General features: G+C 42.5%; 1 protein-coding gene across 1 annotated transcript in view; it reads right to left on the bottom strand.

The window, feature by feature from the left end:
* LOC119413695 (protein Niban 2) overlaps positions 1-22,970 on the bottom strand; it is a 109,257-nt gene that overhangs the window by 31,096 nt on the left and 55,191 nt on the right. The window contains exons 9-10 of the mRNA XM_037680749.1: positions 15,910-16,097; positions 15,194-15,349 (exon numbers count right to left, since the gene is read on the bottom strand). Of these exons, the coding sequence (XP_037536677.1) occupies positions 15,194-15,349; positions 15,910-16,097 (344 nt within the window). The remainder of the gene's footprint in view (positions 1-15,193; positions 15,350-15,909; positions 16,098-22,970) is intronic.

Genomic DNA, 22,970 nt, shown 5'->3' with positions numbered 1-22,970 from the left:
TTCTGGCTCCGCTGCGTCGGAGAAAATCTGTATCTGTTGATTTTGCCAGTTGCTCACTCCTCCTGTCTCACAATAAAACACGAGCTCTCCCGTCGAACGGCGGACTTCACCTTGACCTTTGGTCAGGTCACGAACTCCCCCCTCTGCAGAGGGCTCATCAAAATTCTTACACTCTGTCTTGTGTGTGAATTCTTTAAAGGTGATACGAGGGAAAAAATCCCTATCATTCTTGGCGAGCCAGCCAGGACCTCCCCGCAATCTCTTCATCGGTGGGACTCGACAGGACGCGCTGAAAGGTCCGCAATAGGCCGCCCAAAAGCCCCGGACGCTGATTGCATCACAGGCCAGCGAGATAGGTTCTCCTCGAGACATTGGGGACAGACCAGCGGAGCTCCGACCCATCTCTCACACAAGGCGAGTATGAGACTTTTCCTTTTTTTTTTTTATAAGCAAAGTTGAACAGTGAGGTTGTTTGCTCAAAACAATGCTGAGACCCTATTAAAGTGAAGCTGTTTTGCCCATGCAATCAAGACCTAATTAAATATTGAAAAAGAAAAAACAGTTTAAGCCAAGACCCAGTAAAGTACAGAAGTGAGATTGTTTGTTTAAACCGACCAACAACTTGTTTTGAAGTGAGATCGGTTTGCGCATACAATTAAGACCTACAGAAGTGAGGTGTGACAAGTCAAGACCTGATTTAAATAGTGAGACGGGCACCGAGACCTTATTTGGACATTTGGTGAGGCGTTAAATGAACACTAATGCCATTTTTAATATAAAATGAGTCAAGACCTCCTCTGGAAGTGAGATTTCTAAGGGTTAAGAAACTTATAAACAAGCAACGTGAAAAAAGTGAGATTTTTCATGAGTAACGTGAGAAAAGTGAGATTTTTCACCGATTACAAGCAGAAGTGAGACCTTTCCTGAATCAAGATCTTAATTGACAAAAACAGGTGAGACTATTGTCAAGACCCTTTCTAAAAAATTTTGAGTGAGACTCATAAGCCGGCATTTATTCTGAAAAAATTGTGAGACAGTGCAAAACTCCTGTCTGTCTATGTGTGACTGTCTGTCTGTGTGTATGTTTAAAGTGACAGGCTGATCCTGTGGAGGATCCTTGGCTGTACTAACAGACGGGACCCAAAGCAGATTTGCTTACAACCTTTTTTTTAACTGAGTTTGGGTTAAGTGAATCTTTTTCATCTGGGGAACAAAGACTGCAGTTTTGTTTGTCAGAAAAAAGATAACACCCACTAACTGCATAAGAAAACACGCTAAAATACCTTGTCTACTTCGCCTGTAAGCTTATTGAGTAATATAAGTTTCCAGATAATTGTTCACAATTTTTTTTTTATTCTATAATGTCCTTCAAGCTGTTGGATTTCATGTTTTATCTTTTATTATTATTTTAATCAAGCTTGAAATTTCATGTTATAAAATGAGTATGTGTCATTCTTTGAAGGGTTTTTTATTACCTTAAAATCATTTAAGTATTAATCAGTTACTTTGCTTAAATATAATCTTACATTAACTAGAGAAAATCTTCAGCTAATTCACATTCGTATAAGTTCTCACTCACACACACCTACGCTCTCACACACACAGGGACTGACACGCACACACATAGGCTGGGGGACGTTAAGAGTCTCTGAGCATATTTCTCTACTTTAAACTCAATATAGTTTGCTTAAACTTAATATAGTTGACTAAACATAATTAGTAAAGATAATAGAAAGTAGCATTTAATCGTTTAACAAGTGTGATCAGCTCAGGTTAAAATCTTCAGCTAAAACACCAGCTAACAAAGGGCCATAAACTTTATCTTATGGTATGTGACCTTCAAGACTTATCTAGCATGCAGAAGAGCCCCGTAACCATGACAACGGGGTGTTTAAACCAATCAGAAGCCGAGGCTGCAGAAATCTAGGATAAGGTGCAGAGTCACAGGAGAGGTCGTTGCATTTTGCTGGAAGATTGGCGCTGATGCAGGTCTGTCTGAAAATGCCCATTGTATGCATACAAATGTATTTGTTTTTGATCTTCTGAATACTTGTAATCCGTTGTCAAATAAATCTTTTGAACTAAGGTACCGCTTCAGCTGAATTGAACGCCAATGTGGTTCTTATAAGCCACAACAAAGCATACGGCTGACTTTTTCTGTTATCTGTGGTGTTGCCGGCTCTCAGTCTGGGAGACCAAATGCACGCATGAACTCCCTCCCGTGTGATAACCACACACATGCACAAACACACACGCTCGTGAACGTCATGTTGCACTAAAGTTTCAAGAAGTATGACACTCTAAAAAACAAGTTATCTGAATTTAGATATAAAAAAAAATACTGCATGATGTTGAAAAATAGAAATTGACATTGATTTTATAAGCCATCTACATTGGGTAAGATAGCTACTGTTTATAATCTTGTACCAAAACCCAACTTAGAAAATATCTGAAATTCCCTTTAACTGACTGAATTTATAAAAAATTCTGAAATGTCCCTTTAACTGTTTAAATTCACTTCATGTCAAGAGAATACCTCTGACCTTTGAAACCAAACCACACTTAGTAGTTAATTTTTACTAACGGCTTATTAAATCTATAAATTAGGTGCAAATTTAACATAATATAATTAAATCTGAGATAGCCACATTAGGAGTTGACGGCTCATTTTAAGCAGACCTAACAATGTACATTTTAGCAGACTTAGCACTGTTGAGGCATTAAATATGGATAATACACTAATAGATTGTGTTCTCGTTTCATTTATTGTATGACAATTCAGACCATTTAAGCTCTCATGACCTTTGAGTTTGACATGTGTGATGTAGGAAGTTCTGCCTTAGAGTCTGAGTTTAGTGTTAATGGTGTTTTTTGGCTTTCACTATGAGGTGCTGATTGAGACCCTTGTGTTGGTCAGAGTGCAGTTATGACACCGCTGGAGGTAGAGGCAGATGGATTTTCAAGAGATGGAAATGGCTATCGGAGAGCTCAATCTGAGCTTTATTTGTCTATGTGCAACTTGAGATGGAGAACTTTACAATTGGATTTGTTATTTGGGTAATTGATTTTGCTATTTAAGACTGTTTCTGTTAAGTGCCCTGAGACAACTTTTTGTTTGGTTTGGAGCTATAAATAAATAAATTAAGAATAATATCAGGATTTAATTGGATTACTTTATTTTTAAGCTAATCTTAAATTAAGAAAAAGTTGAATTGAGTGAGTTCTTGAACCAGGAGGGATGTTCTGATGACACATAATGCACGATTGTTCATATAGGTTGCTGAAAACCCACATGCAATTTGCAGTTTGACATCTTGGACTGGTTCTGAAATGCCCAGGAGTGTATCACATATGCAGGGTAGATGAAAAACTAGGCTGACAAGAACTTGTGACTTCATGAGACCACATCCTGTTCTGCTACCAAACAACAACAACAAAAATCTAAGTCTGGAGCACATGGACTTGAACTGAAACAAAATGCTGATGTCTGTGGACCTGCACTTTTGTCCAGGAGGGGGGAGCTGGACTAACATCATGATGAACTCTTGAACTCTGAACTTGTAGTATCTCCAAAGTCACACTGGAGAGAACCTGAAGCGGGCTGTCACTATACGTCTGGATTTGAGTGTCGACTTTTGCATGTGATGTACAGTGGTGCGTTCACTCCGGATCCAGGATAGATGCTGCATGTCGCTCTGACATAAATGCACCCACATAGACACACTTTTCAAACATTACAGCAAAATTTTGATTTTGAAAAGTAGTATTGTGGTCACTTGGGACACCTGCCTAGTTCAAAGGCTTTTAGACAAAAAGAAGAGATTTATAATTTTACAATCTTATATCAAAAATGAATAATGTTACCCCTGAACAAATTATTGGCTTTTCCATTGGGTTCACTTTGTCTTTACAGATTAGACTAAGGACTCAGTGATAAGAATGAAAAAGTGTTGTTTGTATTCTTTTTGGGTAACAAATGTTGGTCTTCAATATGAGCTGGAAAATCTGAATTGTGGTTGATCTCACATTTCCTATAGAGCGCTAATTTGGAAAATAAATACATAAATAAATTATCATGTACAGGGGATGATTCGGTTCTCACACAAACAGTATTTTGGACAAATACAAAATAGGAATCTTATTAACCACATTTTTATAATGAGCACATATTTGTTCTGCCTAAACAGATCTCCAGAGGAGCTACGGCAGAGCTGGATAACTGATTTTTGATTTCCTTTTATTTGTTCTATCTCAATCAGAAAACGCAATGTTTGATGTTGTATTGTACTGATTTGAAAGAAAATATATTTTCTGCGCATGCGTTTAATAATTTTTCCCTACAGACAGGAGGAGGTAAGACAAATTTATTATCTTAACTAAAAACTAACGTCGCTCATGCCAAATATTCACCACTAAAAACTTTAACTTTTTGATTCTGATTACTCATTTTCATTGCATGTGGTAATAACACATAATGTCTTTTGATTTCTATGTTCTCTTGTGAAAATAACTGTGCTTGTTCTAGGATCCAGAGTAAGGACTTTTGAGAATCCGACATATCCTTTTTCTTGGTTCAGGTTTGTAAACATGAAAGTACAAAAGAAATGTGATTTATGTTGTTCTATAAAGCTATTACAGTGTAGAAGTAATAATGAAATATTTATTTTGACAAACCCCTTTAGTGGAAGAGACAGAAAATACAGTTACATGCCTTAGAGGGCTGCATTTGGACTAAAACATAGAACATCATATGACCTACAAAAAATAGACAGGAAAAATTAGAAAAGATCTGAAGATAGACCCCCTAGACAACAATGCAGGAGATTTTTGTAGATTTTTGTGTTACAGGTGGCAGGTGAAAGGAAGACAGTCTCTGGGTGCAACAACTGCTCTCACCTGAGAGAAGAAACGAAGGAATACAGAAAAATTCAGCACCTTTGTGTCAGGCTTCATTCACAGGTGACAAAACCAAAGGAGAGAGATGAACCTGGGAGACCCCACACACTCGGTGCTGCTGAATGTCATCACAAGAGGAAGGGACCGAGGTGGACTGGACCTTATCAGGTGGTTGAGAGAACCTCACACGCCAGCAGAGAAGCCAAACCCATTGGGATCGATCTGGTTGATGAAAGCCCCCACTTTGTCAGGACAAGTGGCCTGACACACATTCTTCCTGAAAATCCTGAACTGAACTTATACCCCCAAAGAAAAACGACAAGATGGACACGCTGACTTAGGCCTCCTCAGTGCACACACGTCCCTAGAAAGTTTAAAACATACTGATAACAGAGACTCTTACACACATGAAGAGAACTCCGCGGTCCTATAATTACATCACCGCTGAGCAACAAAGGACCCCTCACGAGGGCCTACCAACTCTTTCAGAGCACCAAAACGCTGAGGGAAAGGAAAATTGATGTTGTTGTTGCTTTTTATTTGGTCATTTCAGGAGAACAAAGTACAATAGTTTTATTACCAGAACTAGTAGTTAAAATAGTCACAATGCTTTGCACTCAGACCTAAAAACCTGTTCTATATTTATTATTTTAGATTGGTTTAAAGTGATGATTCAGTTATCTTTGCAGTTCATAAAAAAATTACTGCTCGCTCATAAAGAGCCCACATAATTCTAGTTTTGCTTGGTTTTTGTGTGATTTTTGTTTTTCTGCCTTTGATTTACTTGTTCCGGGGCCCACAAATTGAAGATACTGAGTGAACCTGAAGTTCAGGGTCATCGCCAGAGAGGGCCTGGGGTGAAGACGTGCTTTTCCTCCTACGCTCTTACCATCAGCCCTGGGGGGGGGGGGTTCCGCGTCATTCACACAGAATCTTCAGTTAAACGTGATGCCCACATAAATTTATAGTTTGCATATGGTAAAACTTAGTTTTAAATAATAAACAGTAGGGAATGTTGGATAAAATGTAAATGTTATCATTTAAAACCGTTTTTAGACCCCTCCTCATTTAATTAAACTCCAGTCGTGTGAACTAAAGAACAGCCAGAGTCTTGTTCTCAGCTTCATGTGCATGTGCAGTGAGACCAAGACCTTGGGTTTTTAAACAACCATGATGTTATTCAGATCTGACCTCGCTACTCCGGCTATCCCGTTTTGTAATCAAGCTGTCTGTTTAGTAATCTTTTCTGGCTCCGCTGCGTCGGAGAAAATCTGTATCTGTTGATTTTGCCTGTTTCTCACTCCTCCTGTCTCACAATAAAACACGAGCTCTCCCGTCGAACGGCGGACTTCACCTTGACGTTTGGTCAGGTCACGAACTCCCCCCTCTGCAGAGGGCTCATCAAAATTCTTACACTCTGTCTTGTGTGTGAATTCTTTAAAGGTGATACGAGGGAAAAAATCCCTAACAATCACTCAGATAAAAATGAATGAATGAGCACAGAGAAGCCCAGGAAGCTGCTGTACAAATGTCCTGCACTGACCGTGCAGAGCTGTGGAGGATGAGATTCCTTTGATGGAGCGAGCCGTGAGGCCCTCTGAAGGCTGAGATCCAGAGGAAATATATACGCCTGTGAAACAGCCTCACACAGGCAGTGTAACAGGTGCTGAGTAGACACAAGAAGTCCTTCAGATTGATCTCTGAAGTGCACAAACAGATGCCGAGAGTGGCGTGATGTGACCTAGCAGGAAACTGAGCGTACAGGAAAGAGGAGGTGAGAGGAGGCTTCCTCCTCCACTAGTGCAAGTGGTAGTTGTGTACATTATGTACCTCAAAATCCTGCTATATAACAAAAACTCTGCGATACAGCATTAGATATATTTTAAGAAAAAAAACACAAATTAAAGCTGCAAGAAGCATTGAAGGCCCTCGCAGCAAAGCGCCGCTCCGGTCTTACAGCGACTGCAGGAGCTCCAGCGACTCTGCCCAGTCACCATCGTGACCGCTCTTGCGCCCGTCCTACACCCATTCGCCAGGGTACGCATTTGCCGAACCTTCGACAACACCTGCGATTGCGGGAGCTCCAGCAACGCCTCCCAGTCACTGTCGCAAATGCTCTTGTGCCATTCCCGCACATGTCCACCAGGGTGCGCATATGCCTAAACTTTACAATCGCCCTCCGCCCATAACAGTACAAAAGGGGGCGCACTCGAGTCATATGTTAAACCAAAATATCAATGTGTTTAGACGTGCTCACCGATTATGTACAAAAAATCTAGTTCCGATTGGATGATGTAAAACTGAACTATAACTGTTGAAATATTGTAGGGGGCGCACTGGAGTCAAAAGTTAAAAAACAATACCAATGTGTCCATAAGTGCTCACTAATGATGCACCAAAAATCTGGTGCAGATCGGATGAAATATCATTGAGATATAACAGTTTGAATAATCTAGGGGGCGCACTTGAGTCAAATAATAAACAATATCAAAGTGTCTAGAAATGCTCACAGTACCAAAAATCTGGTTCAGATCAGATGTTGTATCACTGAGATATAACTTTAGGAAGAATGTAGGCGGCGCTGTGGAGGCTATTGTCTACTTATCATGGATACCTGTTCAAGGTGTGGATAATGATCGATCATAGTGATTTTGGTACACCTCAGCTCAAATCTGTGCAATTTAGAGCTAAACTTATTGCAACAGCATCACTTCTTAATTTGCCACGCCCACATCCTCCAGCTATAACTGTTTGTAATTTAAATCAAGTCAGACCCTCTTATCTGTATTCTAAGGCCCTATTTACACGGACACGATGGGGGGGAAACGTAGTTTTTTTCGTATGTTAATTAGAGGAAAAGATTTGCGTTGACACGGTCGGATTTTGGGTTTACATGCATCCGGAGGATTCCCCCCTGCCCTCCCGAATCCGCTGTAGTTACCATGCCAGGTCATTAGATGGCGCTGTGAATTTTGTACCTTCACCTAATACAGGTGAGGTGGGGCAGAGGGGCTGTGGCTTTCCTGAAATCCACAATCATCTCCACTGTCTTCCGGGCATTGAGTTCCAGGTTGTTGCTGCTGCACCAGGTCACCAGCCGGGCCACCTTCCTCCTGTATGCAGACTCAGCACCGTCCGAGATGAGCCCGATGAGGGTGGTGTCATCTGTAAACTTAATACGTTTCACAGAGTCATGGCTGGAGGTGCAGCAGTTGGTGTACAGGGAGAAAAGCAGGGGGGAAAGAACACAGCCCTGTGGAGATCCTGTGCTTACAGTCTGAGTGTCCGAGACAGCTCTCCTCAGCCGCACGCACTTACTCCGGTCTGTCAGGAAGTCTGTTATCCACCTGCAGGTGGAGTCAGGTACATGGAGCAGGGAGAGCTTGTCTTGGAGCAGAGCAGGGAGGATGGTGTTAAACGCAGAGCTGAAGTCCACAAACAGGATCCTGGCGTAGGTTCCTGAGGAGTCCAGGTGCTGCAGGATGAAGAGCCAGGTTTATTGCGTCATCTACAGACCTGTTGGCCCTGTAGGCAAACTGCAGGAGGTCCAGGAGGGGGTTGGTGATGGACTTGAGGTGAGACGAAACCAAACGTTCAAAGGTTTTCATGACTACAGACGTGAAAGCTACAGGTCTGTAGTCATTTAGTCCTGTGACACGTGGCTTCTTGGGGACAAGGACGATGATGGAGGACTTGAAACAGGCTGGGACGTGGCAAGACTCCAGAGAAGAGTTGAAGATCCCTGTGAAGACCGAAGCCAACTCTCCAGCACAATGTCTCAGCGTGGAGGGTGACACAAGATCTGGGCCTGCAGCCTTGTGTGTTCAGCCTTTTAAAAACCCTCCTTACTTCATCCTCTTGTACAAAGATAGCAGGGGGTTGTCGAGAGCAGTCCCAAGTGGTTAAACCAGTTGAGCTGGGGTTGGTGTGGAGGATGGAGGAATGAGTCCATGACTTCAAAGCGTGAATAGAAGTCATTCAGATCGTTTGCCAGTTTGAGATTGTCTGTAGAATGAGGTGCTCTGGGCTTATAATTAGTTATCTCTTTCAGCCCCCTCCAGACAGAGGCAGAGTCGTTTGCAGAGAACTGTTTTTCCAGCCGTGTGTTGTACCTGGATTTAGCCTTCGACACCTCCCTGCTAAATCCATACTTCGCACGTCGGTAGTTGTCTCTGTCCCCCTCTCTGAAAGCAGCCTCCTTATGCTGACAAAGCTGTCTTAGTTTGGATGTGAACCAAGGTTTATCATTATTGAAAATGACTCTGGAGTGTGATGGGATGATGCTGTCCTCACAGAAATGTATATATGACATCACAGTGTTTGTGTATTCGTCTAGACTGTCTGTAAAAGCCATGAACAGGTCCCAGTATGTGGTGTCCAAACACGTGCGTAGCTCCTCCACAGCTTCACTGGTCCACTTTTTGGATGTCCTCACCACAGGTTTTGAGAGCTTCAGTCTCTGTCTGTATGCAGGTATGAGGTGAATCATCTCATGATCTGAGAGACCCAGGGCAGCACGAGGCACAGCACGATAAGCACCGCTCACTGTGGTGTAACAGTGATCCAGCGGGTTTCCTTCTCTGGTCGGGCATTTAATAAACTGTTTATATTTAGGTAGTTCATGTCTGAGGTTTGCTTTGTTAAAATCTCCAAGGATAATAACAAGGGAGTCCGGAAAAGTCCGCTCTACACTCGTGATCTGGTCCACGAGTGCACGCTCAGCCTTGTGCACGTCCGCGGACGGTGGGATGTAAACTGCGGCCAGAATAAATGAAGTTAACTCACATGGAGAGTAGAACGGTTTGCAGTTTATGAAGAGATATTCCAGAGAAAGAGGGCAGTGCTGGGAGATCACTGTCACGTCAGAGCACCAGGCGTTGTTGATAAAAAAAAAGAGACTCCTCCGCCTTTTTTCTTTCCTCGGGAAAGTTCCCGCTGTCTGTCAGCGCGGAAGAGCTGGAAACCCTTGAGATGGAGCGTGGAGTCCGGGGTCTGCTCGTTTAGCCATGTCTCCGTGAAGCACAGCACACAGAAGGAAGAAAAATCGTTGTTCCTTCTCATCAGCAGCGCTATCTCGTCTATTTTGTTTTAGAGGGAACGGACGTTGGAGAGGAATATCCCAGGTAAAGGCGTGCATGTACCGCGCCTCCGGAGATGCACGAGCGGTCCGGCTCTTCTGCCCCTACTGCGAAGTCTCACTCTTTTGGACAAAAAGTGCACAAGTTCTGCAGCAGGCATTAAAAAAACTGGACTAATGAGACAGGATCATCCTGATTAGGTCAAGGGTATCAAAGAGGGAGCATTCCAAGTAAAAAAAGAGACTTCCTGTTCTGAGGGGGCGGGGCTTTGATGACGTCAAAATATGACCAGAGTAGATCGTCAGGCATCCAACAGGGATGAGTAATGCCAAGTTTTGGTGCTTTTCGGTCTTTCAATGTGAAAGTTATACCGTTTTTAAATTTATGGCATGAAGCGCAAATTTGAGGCCTGGCCACGCCCCTTTAACAAAACAAAACCGAAAGCTTTTGATAACTTTTACTCTCCAATGTCTTAAGGGCATGTTAACCAAGTTTGAAGGTAATCCTTCAAATTCCCTAGGAGGAGTTCGTTAAAATTTGCAAGTAGAAACGCCCAAAATTGACCCTTTGACCCAAAATGGCTGACTTCCTGTTGATTTTGGACCAGGGCTCCCAGAGACTTTTTCATAGGTCTTGTGAAGATACAAATGTTCGCCGAGTTTCAGAATTATCGGTCAAAAAATGGCTTGGGGCTGAGGTTTTAAAATATTCCAGGGGTTGGGTTATTGGGCAATTATCATGGCTTCCTGTTCAATTAAATTCAAATCAATTAAAAAAAACTTTATTAATCCCAGAGGGAAATTATTTGTTGTTGTAACTCGTTATCCTCATTTCATTAAGAGATGTTATAGATACTGAGCCTGTAGGCAGGAAGGATCTCTTGTTAAGGTCCATTCCACAGTGGATCCCAAGAAACTGGCTGCAGATGCCGTCCGATCCGTCCATCCAGACTCGGCTGGCCTCTCGGTTCCCTCGGGCTGTGGGACCACCCAAATGCTGGGCAGAACTCCACCCAGAGCAAGGGCCACTCCTCCCAGCAGTCTGCTGAGCTCCTTGTCACTGTGGACAGCCAACTGTAGGTGCAGAGGGATGATCCTGTCCTTCCGCTGTCATGAGCCGTGTTTCCTGCTAGTTTCAGGATCTCAGTGATCAGGCACTCGAGCACCGCTGGCAGGCAGATGAGAATGTGTCCACAGAACATCCTTTTCAACTCACTTGGGGCTGTAAATGAGATATTGAGCTTTTGAGATGTTAATCAGCTGCTGTTGGTTGTAGAAAACTGCCTTGTTGCCATGGTTACGCATCATAACAAATGTCCAAAACTAAAAAAGTTTCAGTAAAAATCCTTCCAGCCGTACAGCATCTGATACCAGAGGAAACAATCATCCAAAAAAATTGTGATTTACATCCAGAAAAAGAAGAATTAAAGTTACCAAAAGCAAAATCTCAAAGTGAATGTAACAGAGCTGCTCTAACATGCAGGCACCTTGATCGGCGCAATTCTAGGGGTGGATAATGATCAATCATACCGATTTTGGTGCAACTCTGTTCAAATCTGTGGAGCTTAGAGAAAAACGTATGGCGACGCCGTTACATCTTACTTCGCCACGTCACAATGCCCACACGCTCCACCCAAAACTGTCAGTGTTAGAAAGCAAGTTACACCAACATGTCTTCGGTCACTGGACACACTATCATGCTGATCAGGTGACAGGGGTCAGATAGGGACAGTTCAAGGTAAGACTTGACAATTCCTGTTGTCAGGGGGCGTGGCTTAAGTCATGTCATGATTTGACCATTCAGTCTTGCAGGTGACTGGATGTGAATCAGTCACTGAAGGTTTTTATGTCTCAGACAGTTTTCGTGTAGGAGCTATTAGCGTTTCGTTTTTCACGGCGAGATGCCAAACTTTGAGATCTGGCCTTGCCCCTTCAGCATGCACGAAAATGCAGCATTTTGAAAACTTTTCGTCCCCCATGCCTTTTGACCAAAACGGCCAAATTTGAAACCGATTGAGCGAAATTCCTAGGAGGAGTTTATTCAAATGCGGAGACTGTAAATCCCCAAAATTGTGTGAAAATTGGGCCGGCATTCCAAAATGGCTGCATTCCTGTTTTTTTTTTTTAATACTTTATTTTTATCAATTTTTAAAGTTTTTAATACACACACATACCCGGAACCGCCATCGATCTCGGACTGGAGGGAAATAGTCGAAGAAATCCACACAATGGAGAGACTGACTTTCTCGTTAAGACTTGCTACTCACAAATACAACAAATATTGGAAGAAACTGAAACCTTTGTAACGATTGATAACAATAGTTAATAGATGTAATTACTGCTTTTTGCTGAGTATTACATGACTGCATCTGTCAAATTGAATGCTCTGTGTTTTATGTTAAAGGGGGATCTGACTGTTCCGGGCATGTGTGTGTATTAAAAACTTTAAAAATTGATAAAAATAAAGTATTAAAAAAAAAAAACAGGAATGCAGCCATTTTGGAATGCCGGCCCAATTTTCACACAATTTTGGGGATTTACAGTCTCCGCATTTGAATAAACTCCTCCTAGGAATTTCGCTCAATCGGTTTCAAATTTGGCCGTTTTGGTCAAAAGGCATGGGGGACGAAAAGTTTTCAAAATGCTGCATTTTCGTGCATGCTGAAGGGGCAAGGCCAGATCTCAAAGTTTGGCATCTCGCCGTGAAAAACGAAACGCTAATAGCTCCTACACGAAAACTGTCTGAGACATAAAAACCTTCAGTGACTGATTCACATCCAGTCACCTGCAAGACTGAATGGTCAAATCATGACATGACTTAAGCCACGCCCCCTGACAACAGTAAGTATAAAGTTTTACGTTGAACGAACCCTATCTGACCCCTGTTACCTGGTCAGCATGATAGTGTGTCCAGTGACCGAAGACATGTTGGTGTAACTTGCTTTCCAACACTGACAGTTTTGGGTGGAGTATGTGAGCAGCACGTCGTGGTGAAGTAAGACGTAATGCAGTCGCCATATGTTTGGCTCTAAATTCCACAGTTTTGAACTGAGGGGCACCAAAATCAGTATGAGAGATTATTATCCACCCCTTGAACAGGAAGCCATGATAAGTAGCCATTAGCCTCCACAGTGCCTCCTAGAATATTTTAAAACCTCAGCCCCAAGCCATTTTTGGACCAATAATTCTGAAACTCGGTGAACATCTGTGTCTTCTCAGGACCTATGAAAAAGTCTCTTGGAGTCCCGGTTCAAAACCAACAGGAAGTCGGACATTTTGGGTCAAAGGGTCATTTTTGGGTGTTTCTACTTGCGAATTTTAACAAACTCCTCCTAGGAATCTTGAAGGATTGCCTTCAAACTTGGTTAATATGCCCTTAAGACATTGGAGAGTAAAAGTTATCTAAAGCTTGTGGGGAGTGGCCAGGCCTCAAAGTTTCGCTTCACTCCATAAATTTCCAAACAATATAACTTTCACATTGAAAGACAGAAATGCATGAAACGTGACAAGACTCATCCCTGTTGGATGCCCAACAATCCATTGTGGTCATATTTTGACGTCATCAAAGCCCAGCCCCTTGGAACAGGAAGTCACTTTTTAACTTGGAATGTTCCCTCTTTGACACCATTGACCTAATCAGGATGATCCTGTGTTAGAAAACAGATAATATGGTCCGACTTGATTTAAAGCACAAACCGTTTTTGCTTTAGGATGTGAGCGTGGCGGCGTGATAAATTAAGATGCAACGCCGTTGCTATACGTTTGGCTCTAAATTGCACAGATTTCAGCAGAGGTGCTCCAAAATCACTATGATCAATCATTATCCACCCCTTGAACAGGTATCCATGATAAGTGGCCAATAGTCTCCACAGCACCACCTACATTATTCTTAAAGTTATAGCTCAGTGATACAACATCCATTCTGCACCAGATGTTTAGTGTGCGTCATCTGTGAGGACTTTTAGACACATTGATATTGTGGTTTAACATATGACTCTAGTGCGCCCCCTAGATTATTCCAACAGTTTTATCTCAATGATACATCATCCTATCCACAACAGATTTTTGGTGCGTCATCTGTGAGCATTTCTAGACACATTGGTATTGTTGTTTAACATTTGACTCAAGTATGCCGCCTACATTATTCAAACGGTTATATCTCAATGATAAATTATCCGATCTTTACCAGATGTTTTGTGCGTGATCAGTGAGCACTTCTATATACATATGTGTTGTTATTTAACGTTTGACTCAAGTGCGCCCCTAGATTATTCCAAAAGTTATATCTCAGTGATACATCATCCAATCTGATCCTGAGTTTTTGTGCTTCATCAGTGAACACATGTAGACACACTGGTATTGTTGATTGATGACATCACTTAAGCCCCACCTACTCAGAGAAAAATCTGATGATTATTGGATGACACTTCCAGCTTCACACTGTGTAAGAAATTAGACTGAAACTTTGTTCGCTAACTGTTGATTACCACACATGACATGTTGAAAAGCATAAAGGAAGTGCTTGTCAAACATTTGCAAGAAAACAGGAAGTCACCATAACTATTGTCTGGAAGATCGGATTCCGCCTATACTTGTAAGACCTGCAGCTGGACAAGTAACGACATGGACGGAAGGTGATATCAAAGATTTGGGAAATGCGCCCCGTGGTGAACACGTGTGGGATTGACACGAGAACGTTCGCGATGGCGAATGGGTGGACTAGCTGGAGCTCCCGCGGTCGCAGTAAGGCCGGAGCGACATTTTGCTGCGAGGGCCTTCAATGCTGCTTGCAGCTTTAATTGGATTTGAATCTGGATCAGTTAGATTTATAATTCAGACTTGTCTTTTTGTTTTGCACTGTTCCCCCGAGATGACTTTAACTGAACTGATGCCATGACCTAAAGGAACTGAACTTTCTGAAGCAGCAGTATAAGAAATAAATTCTTGTGTGGGGCTTTCAGGTCACGAGTTTAACTTTCATGACAGTCTTAAACAACCAGCTGAACTGAGATTTGGTTTTCTGGATCTGAGCTGTTGCTCCCAACAGCACCTCTCTTTCTGTTGTTATGTTTCTACAGTAGCTGCAAATGGTACATCTCGCACACTTGGTGAGGAAGTGGGTATTCATTCAGATGCAATCTAAAACAATGACACAGGTCAATTATTTCCCTCCAGACTTGAAGATGCTACAGAACAAACAGAACACAGCAGACAAGTCACCTTTCTCATGAGGATCTGTGCTCTTTGGATGAACACTGAGGGGCTAGAAACATCAAACCTCTGCTGCAGACCCTCCAGGCTCAGCTGCTCAACCTTTTCATAACAGCTCTGCATCTTCACCGGATGGAAAGCCAGCATGGAGATCTTCTCCATGTGCTGAGAAAAAAGTTCACACAGATTGAAATGTAAGGAGTGTACTATACAACTCCTTTCTATCCAACCAGGATAGTGAAAGCTCTTTACAAACACAATCTGTACCTTTATTTACCTCCACAATCAATCACACAGCACTCTACTAAACACACATTCATACAGCACTCTACTACATACACATTCATACAGCACTACCACACACACATTCATACAGCACTCTACTACGCACACATTCATACAGCACTCTACGTCACACACATTCATACAGCACTCTACGTCACACACATTCATACAGCACTACTACACACACATTCATACAGCACTCTACTACACACACACATTCATACAGCACTCTACTAGACACACATTCATACAGCACTCTACTAGACACACATTCATACAGCATTCTACTTCACATACATCCATACAGCACTCTACTACACACACATTCATACAACACTCTACTACACACACATTCATACAGCACTCTACCAGACACACATTCATACAGCACTCTACTACAAAATGAACAGACTCAAAAGCCCTTACTCTTTCCTCCTCACCTGTGCCAAGGTCTCCTTAGTCCCATTATTGAGGGAGTTCTTGCTCATTTCCACCAACTCCTTGAAGAAGACTTCTCGGACCTCAGAAAATCCTCGGCTGGTGGGCTCCATCAGAGCATCCAAAATAGAGCTGATGTACGGCTGGATGCTCACCTTCAGCAACTTCTCAGTCTTGGGGAGAACCACAGCTGCAAGGGAACATCAGATTAGGATAAGACAGAGTTTGTATCAAATAGGGTTGAGTGAGAGGCTGAAAGTTTTCATCTGTGCTGTAGGTGTGCCGGCCCATTGAAGAAGCTTCATCACGATAATAATGGACACGATTAACCATGATGACAGACTGTAAGAAATGCATAGGACAGACTGTCAGAGACGAACAACACCTGACAGACTGTTATATACAGACCGGAACAACATCTGACAGACTGTTATAGATGGACCGGACCGACACTTAACAGACTGTTAATAATGGACCAAAACAACACCTAACAGACTGGTAATAGTCGAACCGAAACAACACCTGACAGATTGTTGAGACGGACCAGAACACCACCTGACAGACTGTTGTATAAAGACTGGAACAACACCTAAAAGACTGGTAAGAGATGGACCGAAACAACACCTGACAGACTGTTAGGGACGGACCAGACCAACACCAGACACACAGAGATGGACCAGACCAACACCTAACAGACTGTTAGAGAAGGACCAGAACAACACCTAACACACTGTTAGAGCCAAACCGGAACAACACCTGAGAGACTGTTAAAAAATGTGGGTTGTGCTCTGTCAAGGTGGAATTCTGCATGTCTGAGATTGGATTTAAATTGTTCAGACATTTACAGATCAAAACTCATGAGGGGGAAAGTTAAAGTAGCTAAAGTGATTTTTTTTTTTCCTTCATTTGTTACATTAGTCATGTTGAGACACAATAGTCCCATTTGCAAAATGTTATTCTTACAAATAAGTAAACATACAAAGATAACCCTATATGTTATTGTAATGGTCAGCGGTCACCGCTGACCCCCTACCCCATTGGCCCCGGTCTCTCACTCACTCCCTCCTGGTATTGTTTCAGCCCCTCGTGCCATAGTTTCTCTTCCTTGCTTTGCAATGCCTATCTCCCATCCCCAGCTCAAGCCTACTCCTTCCAAGCCATGCCACACTTCCCTTGTTTATCACTGCAATCAACCCTGATTCCACTCACCTGCTTCAGCTCATCTAGTTCACCTGCTCTGCACCCTTTATAAGCTCCATTCTCCCTCTCCACCAGTGCCAAATTATTATACCTTCCATGGTCCCTGATATCCAGCCATCTTGTTCTTGTTCATGCTTGATGTTCATGCCCTGTATTTGGATTTTCAACCTCAAGCCTTGTCTTGTGGATTTACCCTTTTGCCTGCTCCACGTCTGGTTCTGCTCTGTCCTTCTGATAACGGTAATTACCTCCTCCTCTGCCTCTATGACCACGATTCACGGAACACCCTTTTTGGATTATTTGTTGGACCTCTGACTCCCTGCGTTTGACCCTTTGGACCATGACCCTGCATTGCCCCATTTTCCCTCTCTGTCTATTAAGATTGGACTCCTGCCTTGGACCCTGACTCCAGCTACCAGCAGCCTAATTAATAAAAATTGTTCTTGTTTTTGCACTCCTGTGTCTGGCTTATTAAGAATCCAAAAACCAGTTTGTGACATTTATAGCCAGTGATAGATATGTTTGCCCTGTTGCCTGGGTATGAAATACTTATTTTAAAACAACATATTTTTAAACAAGAATATTGTATTGTGGCTAAAAATATAGCAGTAACGCTAACTTAAAGGTGCAACAATTCAGTTTACAAACAAAGTATCTTCATTTATGCTGTTATGCTGCTTCATTTATGCTGGCCTTTTTATATTTCATTTTATTTTTCAAAATGAGAAGCATCCATCCGGGCAGCACAGTGGCGCAACTGGTAGAGCTGCTGCCTCTCAGCGAGCAGGTCCTTGGTTCAAACCCCGGTCCAGGAGCCTTTCTGGGTGGAGTTTGCATGTTCTCTCCGTGCATGCGGGGGTTTTCTCTGGGTACTCCGGTTTCCTCCCACAGATAAAAAAAAAAAACATGCATGTTAGGCTGATTGGTAACTTTAAATTGTCCCTAGGTGTGAGTGAGAAAGTGGATGGTTGTTTGTCTCGTTTGTCTCTATGTGGCCCTGTGATGGACTTGCGACCTGTCCAGGGTGTAACCCGCCCCTCGCACAGTGATTGCCGGAAATGGGCACCGGTGACTCCCGTGACCCAAAATGGAAGAAGTGGGTAAAAGATAATGGATGGATGGATGGAGAAGCGTCCATCCGAACAGACATGGACCAGATCTGTCCTGGTTTCAGTCCTACCTCACAGACTGGCAACAGTTTACTCATATCAACTGCTTCTCCTCCTCCATAACCCTGCTATCCCAGGGTGTTCCCCAGGGTTCAATGCTTGTTCTTCTCCTTTTCATCCTCTACATTATCCTCCTTGGCAATATCATCCATCATCATGGTCTCCATTTCCACTGCTACGCTGATGACATACAGATTTACATTTTTACTACATCCATAAACCCCAATATCCACTCCACCCTCACCCACTGCTTAACTGACATCAAAATCTGGATGAAGCACAATTTTCTCAAATTAAACACTGACAAAACTGACATACTCCTCATGGGTCCAAAAAGTATTCCTACCCTCATCTATGGTCACGAGCTTTGGGTTGTGACCGAAAGAATGAGATCTCGGATACAAGCGGCCGAAATGAGTTTTCTCCGCAGGGTGTCTGGGCTCTCCCTTAGAGACAGGGTGAGAAGCTCGATCATCCGGGAGGGACTCAGAGTAGAGCCACTGCTTCTCCACGTCAAGAGGAGCCAGTTGAGGTGGCTTGGGCATCTGTTTAGGATGCCTTCTGGACGTCTCCCTGGTGAGGTGTTCCGGACACGTCCCACCAGAAGGAGGCCCAGAGGAAGACCCAGGACACGCTGGAGGGACTATGTTTCTCGGCTGGCCTGGGAACGCCTCGGGATTCCCCCGGAAGAGCTGGCCAAAGTGGCTGGGGAGAGGCAAGTCTGGGCCTCCCTACTTAGGCTGCTACCCCTGCGACCCAACCCCGGATAAGCGGAAGAAAATGGATGGATGGATGGATGGATGGATGAGTGTTGAACACAAGTAAAAAAGTCTAGTGGTGATATTTTTTATTTCTCTATAAAGACAAATAGCGCAGATCTGACACTCTGTATTAAAGTTAAAATTACTTTAAACCCACAGCTGAATTTACACAAACTTGGTGAGAAACATGTTTTAAATGTGTGGAATTAAAGGAAATCTAGGTGAAATGTTGCTTTTATGTACACTATTGAACACCTTTCTTTAACGCGCATGCACATGCACGCGCGCACACACACCTATACACATCATTGTGTCCCCCCCACATTACGGATGCTTCTGACGCCCTTGATTTATAGCAAATATGAAACATGGATGAATAACTAATAGCATTTCAGAAAGTGAATGATTCAATTCAAAAATACTTTATTAATCCCAAAGGGAAATTATTTGTTGTTGTAACTCGTTATCCTGGTTTCATTAAGAGATGTTATAGATCCTGATGGCTGTAAACAGGAAGGATCTCTTGTAAAGGTCCATCCCACAGTGGATCCTAAGAAACTGGCTGCAGATGCCGTCCGATTCGTCCACCCAGACTCGGCTGGCCTCTCGGTTCCCCCAGGCTGTAGGACAGCCCGAATGCTGGGCAGAACTCCTCCCAGAGCGATGGCCACTCCTCCCAGCAGTCTGCTGAGCTCCTCATTGCTGCGGACAGCCAACTGTAGGTGCCGAGGGATGAGTCCGTCCTTCCGCTGTCATGAGCCGTATTTCCTGCTAGTTCCAGGGTCTCAGTGGTCAGGCACTCGAACACAGCTAGCAGGTAGATGAGAATGCATCCACAGAACATCCTTTTCATCTCATTTGAGATTTGGGGCTGTAGTTGAGATATTATTTGAGCTTTTGAGATGTTAATCAGCTGCTGTTGGTTGTAGAAAATGGTCTTGTTGCCATGGTTATGCATCATAACAAATGTCTTAAACTAAAAAAGTTTCAGTACAAATCCTTCCAGCTGCACAGCATCCGATACCAGAGGAAACAATCATTAAAAAAAATGTGATTTACATCCAGAAAAAGAGGAATTAAAGTTTCCAAAAGCAAAATCTCAGAATGAAAGTAACAGAGCTGCTCCAACATGCAGCCACCTTGATCGGCGCAATTCATATTCATATACATTCAATAGCGATGTAAATCATAAATACTTTGAGAAGAGGTATATTCAATTTGGACTAAGGTTTTAGTTCCAACGTTAAAATTTAGGTAAGCTTTATCTCAGATTCATGAACTAATTATGTCTAAAGAACTCGAGTTGGCACAGAGATGTTTATCATCAGAAGGAAGATGTTTGTCCGACCAGGTGGGCGTCCATCTCTCATTACCACAGTGGATATGATGACCTGAGGGAATGTTTTTTCCTTTACGGACCACGTCTCTTCCAGCTCTGTGGGTATCACTCTCAGGGTGTCTGAGCTTTTCGTGGATTCTTCCATTTCTCATCCGACTGGCTCAGAGCCAACTCTCTGCAGCTCTCGTGCAACCATCCAGCCAGCTTCAGACAACTTCTTCCATCAAGACTGCTTCTCCTTCTCTCCCAAGAGACTGCTTCTCTCTCCAGAGAGTTCTTCTCTGCAACTCACCTAAACTTCTTTTCAGCAACTTACACACAAAATGTGTTCCAAGATGGACACGCTCAGCCGAGTTGCAGCTTCACAGGCTCCCGGTGAACTCTTATCTTTTTTTGTTCCTGTTGTTTCTGTTTTAACTTTTTGTTGCGCCTACTCTGCACATCCACAGTACGGGCATGACTGCGACACAATTGTGGCGTTTTCTGTGTCGCTGCCTTGACATAGTGGTTCAGTTATTCCAGCCTTGGGTTCAGGCCTGTCATGGTGGCTGTCTCCATGATCCTCCATCCGCCTGCACGGACCAAACTCTATGGACCCGTTTGGTTCTGCGGGGAAACCTGGATGTTATCCGTCTGATGGACCCGGTTCTGGAGGGCAGTCTAGGAGGCAGCTGCTGCGGTCTTTATTATCAAGATGCTGCTGAAGGGACCTGCTAACAAAACCTACTAACGCTGCTAACATCACCATGACGCTAACCGAACCACACCACTAACAGTACCATGGTGCCAACGGTACTGTGTTGCTAAGAGAAACCTCACTGTCATCAGAACCACTCTGCCAGTAGGACCATGCTGCTATAGATTTATTGATTTTTCACTTTTGGTGCATTGTTTCTGTATTTTTGTTGCATGCTTTGATTAAATCCTAGTTTATATTAGTTTAGTTTATGTTAGTGCTTGCATTAACCGTGTAAATTATAGCCAAACAGAACCTATGAGAATCGTGCTGCTGTTGTTCAGAGTAATGTTTTGCACAGTTAGTGACTGGCATATATCTTAGATCTTTTAACGTACCGTTTGGTGTTCATTTAGTGTATATCCCTTGTTTATATCTCAGATCCTTATTTACCGTTTTTTTTTACAATTTATATTTTGCTATTGTTTGATGTAATTGGGACCCTGTGTACACAATTTTGCTCCACTACATGTACCACATGTGATGTGAATGACAACTACTACTACTTTTTCATTCATTCATTCAACTTTAATTTAAACAGATAAGTCACGCTGAGCCTCAAAGTCTCATTTACAAGTGAGACCTGTTTGGACGGACAATAAAAGTGATAAAATGGACACATGTAGGAATTGGAAGCGAAAAAAATTCCTACCAGACTTTTTTCCAGCCTGAGAAGAAAAAACTATGACATTAATAAACACCTTGCACAAACAAGCACATAGAGACATAGACATATAGACATTCTGCAGGGGGGGGGGGGGGGGGGGGGAGGGCGGCGAGTATGATGATAGATGCTCTCGAGGGCATTGTATGAGTTCTGGGATGGGATTTACCTGTATAAATAAAGGTTGATTGATTGATTGATTGATTCTGACAAGCATGTAATAATGGTAAATGGTAAATGGACTGTACTTATATAGCGCCTTTCTATCTTATTTCAAGATACTCAAAGAGCTTTACAGTACAATCTGTGTCCTCAATTACCCATTCATACAGCACTCTACTAGATCTTTACAAAACTAATTGAACAAATCATTCTAAAAAGACTAATACGAGCTTTTTCACATTCATACAATGATGGGACACACATCAGAGGCAATGAAGGGTTCAGTGTCTTGCCCAGGGACACTTCAGCACGTGACTGCTGGTGGATTTGAACACCCAACTCTCACATTGGAGGACGACAGCTCTAACCACTAAGCCACAGCCGCAACTACTACTACTACTATGTACTACTACTACTACTACTACTATGTACTACTACTACTACTATGTACTACTACTGCTACTATGTACTACTACTACTAATATTGTTATGTACTACTACTACTACTACTACTACTACTACTACTACTACTACTACTACTTACTATTAGTATTACTATTTACTATTAGTACTACTACTTACTACTACTACAACTTACTATTACCCGTTAATATTACTACTACTACTACTACTTACTATTTCTACTACTACACTACTACTACTTACTATTTCTACTACTACACCACTACTACTACTACTTACTAATACGACTTACTAATTCTACTACTTACTATTACCCCTTACTATTACTACTACTTACTATTACCCCTTACTATTACTACTACTACTACTAGCCATTACTACTACTACTTACTATTACAACTATTACTACTACTACTTACTACTACTACTACTTACTACTACTTACTACTACTACTACTTACTACTACTACTTACTACTACTACTACTTACTACTACTACTTACTACTACTACTACTACTACTTACTACTACTACTACTTACTACTACTACTACTACTAATACTTACTATTACTACTACTTACTAATATAACTTACTATTACTACTACTA

This window comes from Nematolebias whitei, chromosome 8 (genome assembly GCF_014905685.2).
Source record: "Nematolebias whitei isolate Nwh7 chromosome 8, NemWhi1, whole genome shotgun sequence".
NCBI lineage: Eukaryota > Metazoa > Chordata > Actinopteri > Cyprinodontiformes > Rivulidae > Nematolebias > Nematolebias whitei.
Note: the sequence above shows the minus strand (reverse complement) of the source record. Positions and strands in the feature narration are given on the sequence as shown.